General features: G+C 45.6%; 1 protein-coding gene across 1 annotated transcript in view; it reads right to left on the bottom strand.

Moving 5' to 3' along the window:
* PRMT8 (protein arginine methyltransferase 8) overlaps positions 1-6,000 on the bottom strand; it is a 76,066-nt gene that overhangs the window by 48,077 nt on the left and 21,989 nt on the right. Inside the window, exon 2 of the mRNA XM_070946601.1 lies at positions 4,570-4,755. Coding sequence (XP_070802702.1) covers positions 4,570-4,755 — 186 coding nt within the window. The remainder of the gene's footprint in view (positions 1-4,569; positions 4,756-6,000) is intronic.

Below are 6,000 nucleotides of genomic sequence, written 5' to 3'. Positions count from 1 at the left end.
AGGTGTTTTTTCAAAAGGCACCTTAGTTTTTGGTTGAAAACGTTTCACTTCTCCTCCAAGAAGCTTCTTCAATTCTGAAACTGAAGCTTCTTCAGAACCAAGGAAGCTTCTTGGAGGAGAAGGGAAACATCTTCATGCAAAAACAAAACCCAGTTGCCTTTTAGGAAAAAAAAAAAAAAAACACCTTTGGCTGAATAAAGTATAAATCCTTCCCTTCTCCCGAGTCAGTTGGAACAGAAGAAGCTTCCTTGGAAGAGAAGCAAAAGATTTTCAAAGGGGGAAAAAAAAAAAAACCCAGAGAAAATTCAGTTGCTTTTTGGAAAAAGCACCTTTGCAATGTGTTTTCAGAAAGAAACTCGAGCCCAATAAAAGCCGGTGGAAAAACACCGTCTGGCTCTTTGACAGCATCTCACTCCAGACAGCTATTGTGAATCTCTGAACCTCTTCCCATTGTTCCCGTACCTCCAGCTGCTGGTGGGTGATGAGTGACCTATATTGATCCTGCGAAATGGGGCTGCGGCTGCAGTAAGTTGGTTTTTGTTAGAACTATTTGTTCAATATGTGTCTCCAAAATCTTTTTTGCAGGTGTCCCCGGGGGGGGGGATTTCAACTACGCAACAGCGAGCCCGAGGACAGTTTTGGCAAAGAAGGTTCTGAATTTATTTTCACGGGAGAAACAAAAATCACATTTTATCTTCCCTTGTACAATTCTGCCTGCTCCTGTTGGTAGAAATGCCCAACTGGGTTCAGTTCCAAGCGGGGAGAAAGACACTGGAAAAAAATGGAGACTGCTGCTTGAAAAGATGGTTTAATGGTGGACAGGACTACGTGATTTGAGATCCTGGACAAAAAGGCACATGGGTGAGAGAGAGAGAGAGAGATTTATACCCTCTGTTGGGCTTTGAATTTGAGCTTGTCTTCTGATTGGTTGTCAGACTCCCATGGGGCCATGCAGAGGTAACTTTGTAAATTGTCTTTTGAGTCCCAGGCTTGGTTGAGCCTTGCTGGGTGATGCAATCTCCCCAGGTGCCATGTGGTGAGTTCTGTTGCTAGATGGGTAGAGGGCTAATCCTATCTTCATTGAATCTTGGGTGAGGGCATTTGCTTATGAATAGACCTAGCTATCTCTTTCTGTCTTAAGTATTGACATCTGCTGTGGGTTATTGAGGATGGGGGGAGCTATGAAGAGCAGAGGTGGGTTTCAGCAGGTTCTGATCAGTTCTGGAGAACCGGTAGCGGAAATTTTGAGTAGTTCGGAGAACCGGTAGTAAAAATTTTGACTGGCCCCGCCCCCATGAGATCATCCGTGGATTTGGGGTGCGATGCCATCTGTACGCTGATGACACTCAGCTGTACATCTCCACCCCAAACCACCCCAACGATGCCCTTGAAGTGATGTCCCAGTGCCTGGAGGCCATGCGGGTCTGGATGGGGAGGGACAGGCTTCGACTCAACCCTTCCAAGACCGAGTGGCTGTGGATGCCGGCATCCCGATACAGCCAGCTGGTGCCATTGCTGGCTATTGGGGGAGAGTCATTGGCCCCCACAGAGAGGGCTCGCAACTTGGGCGTCCTCCTGGACACACGGCTGTCTTTAGAAGAGCACATGACGGCCGTGGCCAGGGGGGCTTTTTATTAGGTTCGCCTGATACACCAGTTGCACCCCTTTCTGAGTCGGGATTCCTTATGCACAGCCACTCATGCTCTCGTCACTTCTCGCCTGGACTACGCCAACGCTCTCTACATGGGGCTCCCCCTGAGGAGCACCCAGAGGCTCCAACTGGTCCAGAATGCAGCCGCGCAGGTGATTACGGGAGCAACATGGCGCTCTCATATAACACCTCTCCTGCATGAGCTGCACTGGCTCCCGGTGGTCTTCCGGGTGCACTTTAAGGTGTTGGTTCTTACCTTTAAAGCACTCCATGGCTTAGGGCCAGGGTATTTACAAGACCGCCTTCTGCTACCGATAACCTCCCACCGGCCAATACGCTCTCACAGAGAGGGCCTCCTCAGGGTGCCGTCGGTCAAGCAATGTCGGCTGGTGGCCCCCAGCCCTCTGGAACAAGCTACCTCCCGGAATATGGCTGATTCCGGATCTCCGCACTTTCCATAAGGCCCTGAAGACGTTTTTATTTCAGCAAGCCGGCCTGGCCTGAATAGGTTTTATGGGTTAGTTTTTTAATTGTATAGCTAGGGGTTTTAAATTGGGTGGCTTTTTAATTTAATTTATTTTTAATTATCTTAACTTTTATATTGTATGTTATTTTAATTCTCGGCTGTTCACCACCCTGAGTCCCTTCGGGGAGAAGGGCGGGATATAAATTTAATAAATAATAATAATAATAATAATCTATTCTCTGCCTCCCAAGTCCCAGCTGATCGGGAGGAAACGGGGATTTTGCACTATCCTTCCCCTGTATTGGGGAGGGAATGGAGATTTTACAGTATCCTTTCCCTGCCACGCCCACCAAGCCACACCCATCAAGCCATGCCACGCCCACCAAGCCACACCCACAGAACCGGTAGCAAAGAATTTTGAAACCCACCACTAATTAAGAGTGAGTCTGCTTCCTGCCTAAAAAACATGTTTCTCCATTTCTCATCCCAGGGAGGTATATAATATTCTGCCTTTTTTAATATTTCCTAGAATATTTCATTCTTCTAGGAGAGGGGTGGGTGCTAACTTACTTCCTCCACTGCCAAACCAGAAGCTTTTATGCAGCCTCAACGAATTGCAAAGGTAGAAATGGTAGAAATTCAGAGTCAACGGAGACCGTCTATTTTAACCGGCAGCAGAGAATTAAAAACAACAACAACAACAACAAAGCATTCACAGTTTGTCTTGAGTCCTGCATTTGCATAGGACACAAGTAGTGATAATTATATTGCTAAGACTTGTTATAACACAGTTGGCTAGCTCAGAAGAATGCGGTGACTAAACATTGACTCAATAACGTTGTCAACAGTTTAAATACCAAAGCTGCAGGCTTCACTTTGGATTCTGCGACGGAAATACGGTGCAAAAGTTTGCCATAAAGAAACTCCAATGGGACCAAATTATACACAAATGTCATCAGAAATCACATAAATCACAACAGAGAAGTTTAAGGGAGGAGGCCAAGTCTACAACCTACACAACAATTCTGAAGAGAAATTACCAATAGGCAGAAGTGGGCTTCACATCATTTAACAACTGCTTCGCCCCAGCACCGAAAATGCATGCGCGCGGCTTAAAAAAACGCAGCTAAATAGGATGGCGTGGCGCCAGGGCAGATGGGCAGACCCACTCGCAGGTCACAACTACCAGTTCGCTCAAACTGGAATGAACCGGCTGAATTCCATCCCTGTCAATAGGGTCATATAAACTTTCCTGGATGTCTATGGAGATTGTCAGTTATCCAGGCCATGGTGGTCCCAAAGGTACTTCTTTCAAGAGGCAACTGGACTTTCTGGGTTTTTTTTTTTTGAAGACCTTTCGCTTCTCATCCAAGAGGCTTCTTCGGCTCTGACTGGATGGTGGGGAAGTGGAAGGATTTATATCCCTTGCAGACAGCTGGTCGTTTGCATCCTTTTTAGAGGGTCGTTGAGGCCACCTGGAGGTTTATCATGGTTAACATGGTTTGTTTCTCTTTGCTGTTCTTGCTCTCTGATATCTCTGTATGCTACTGTTTGCAAATCCAGAAGAACTGTTTATTGTGAATGACTATGAAGACTGGTAAGAAGACTTTGTTATTGGATTATCCCTGGACTGTTGTTTTGCTATCTCCTGCTTTATATGTATATGACCTGGACTGTTTATTACTATTGCCTTACTATTTCCTGAAAGTAAACACAACTCAGTGTATCTGTGTGTTGACTGTGTTTATTCGTATCTACTCTCAATCGTTTTCATGTGTACACCCTTGCTATTCAAGGGTTACTCTGCGAATTCCTTAACATGGTGACCAAAGCTAGACGCAATATTCGAAGTGTGGCCTTACCAAGGCATTATAATATAGAATTGACAATTCACGTGTTCTTGATTCTATCCCTCTGTTAACGCAGCGTAGGGTTGTATTGGCTTTTTTGGCAGCTGCAGCACACGGCTGGCTCCTATTTAAGTCATCGTCCACTGAGACACCAAGACCCCTCTTGCAGTTTCTGCTACTGGCACCGGATTCCACCTATTTTACACCTGCGAATTTGGTTTTCCTTGCCTAAAAGTGTAAAAAACTTGCTTTTCTCCACATGGTAGAGAAATTCTCTACATACGGAAATGTATGACTAGTTTTTCTTTTTCTTTCTTTTTCTTTTTTCCCCCCTAATTACTTGCATAGGGATTATTCTTTACACTATTTATGTTGTTTGTATTTTTGTGTGTGTGTCATGGATTGCACCAGTGAGGCTAAAACCAATTTCGTTGTATACATGATGTACAATGACAATACAGGCTATACTATTGAATTTCGAGTGGATTTTTCAAGGTGTGGCTGAAAAAGTTGTTTCAGCTTAAGCCCACCCTCAAACCCACATAGCACACCGTTCTGGGCGTAGTTATAAAAACCACTCAGCCTCCTGGACCGATTTTTACCTCATGGATTCCAAAGTGAGCGTACGAATCGAAGTAATAATCCCTCGACGTCATTTCTTCCGGATTCAGGAGTTTCGCCAGCTTGCCTCGGCCGGGACAACTTGGCGCCAACGGAGTTTGAATGGCAGGCGGGACAGGATTCGGCATGGCGACAGGCTGGAGAGGTTTGGGGGCGCCGCTGTACACCTGAAAAGGCATCATGGGAAAAGTAAATAATCTTAGCATTTCACGCCCACACACCATTCGCTTCTGCACTTTCAGTATTTGCTTTTCTTTCTAGTCATATTTTTTTCAGTATTTAGGGGATCTTACTTTTTACCAGCTCAAACTCTTCTTTCTGTGTTGATCTCATTAAATCAGGACAAGAAGCAATGGATGGAAACTCATCAAGGAGAGAAGCAACGTGGAACTAAGGAGAAATTTGCTGACAGTTAGAACAATTAATCAGTGGAACAGCTTGCCTCCAGAAGTTCTGAATGCTCCAACACTTTTTAAGAAGAGATTGGACGACCATTTGTCTGAAATGGTATAGGGTTTCCTGTCTGAGCAGGGGGTTGGACTAGAACAGTGGTGGGGTTGCTACCAGTTCGCCCCGGATCGGGCAAACTGGTAGCGGCGGTAGTGGGAGGCTCCACCCACCCGCCCGGATGCTTCTACGCATGCACAGAAGTTTCTGTGCATGCACAGAAGCGTCGCACGCACACACGCGTGAACTGGTAGCAACGGGAATTGAAACCCACTACTGGACTAGTAGTAGTAGTAGTAGTAGTAGTAGTAGTAGTAGTGGACATGTAGGCCCGTTTTTCATCCTCCTCAGGCTCCAGAGGCTTTCTTAGAGCCTGAGAAGGGCGAAAACAGCCTTCCCCAACCCCCAGAGGCCCTCCAGAGGCTGGAAACAGCCCGTTTCCTGACTTCTGGTGGGACCAGAAGGCCTGAAAATCAGTTGGCCGGCGCGCGCATTCGCACTGGAGCTGAGCTAGGGCACTCACATGCCCACAGATATGGCTCCACATGCCACCTGTGGCATGCATGCCATAGGTTCACCATCACAGTTTAGTATTAGTTTAGTTTAGTTTAGTTTAGTTTAGTTTAGTTTAGTTTAGTTTAGTTTAGTTTAGTTTAGTTTAGTTTAGTTTAGTTTAGTTTAGTTTAGTTTCGTTTCGTTTCGTTTCGTTTCGTTTCGTTTCATTTCTTACAGGTACTCCTTGACTTAATGACCACAACCGATCAAAATTTCTGTTGTTAAGGAGACATCAGTTAATAGCACTTAGCAATAGCACTTAACTTATGTACCACTTCATGGTGCTTTACAGACCTCTCTAAGCAGTTTACAGAGTCAGCGTCTTGCCCCCAACAATCTGGGTCCTCATTTTACCGACTTCGGAAGGATGGAATGCTAAATCAACCTCGAGCCCATCAGGATTGAACTGC

Source organism: Pituophis catenifer, unplaced genomic scaffold, assembly GCF_029215685.1.
Source record: "Pituophis catenifer annectens isolate HBS135680 unplaced genomic scaffold, rPitCat1.0.hap2 SCAF_7, whole genome shotgun sequence".
Classification (NCBI taxonomy): Eukaryota; Metazoa; Chordata; class Lepidosauria; order Squamata; family Colubridae; genus Pituophis; species Pituophis catenifer.
The sequence above is the reverse complement of the archived record's forward strand: the minus strand, read 5'-3'. Positions and strand labels throughout refer to the sequence as shown.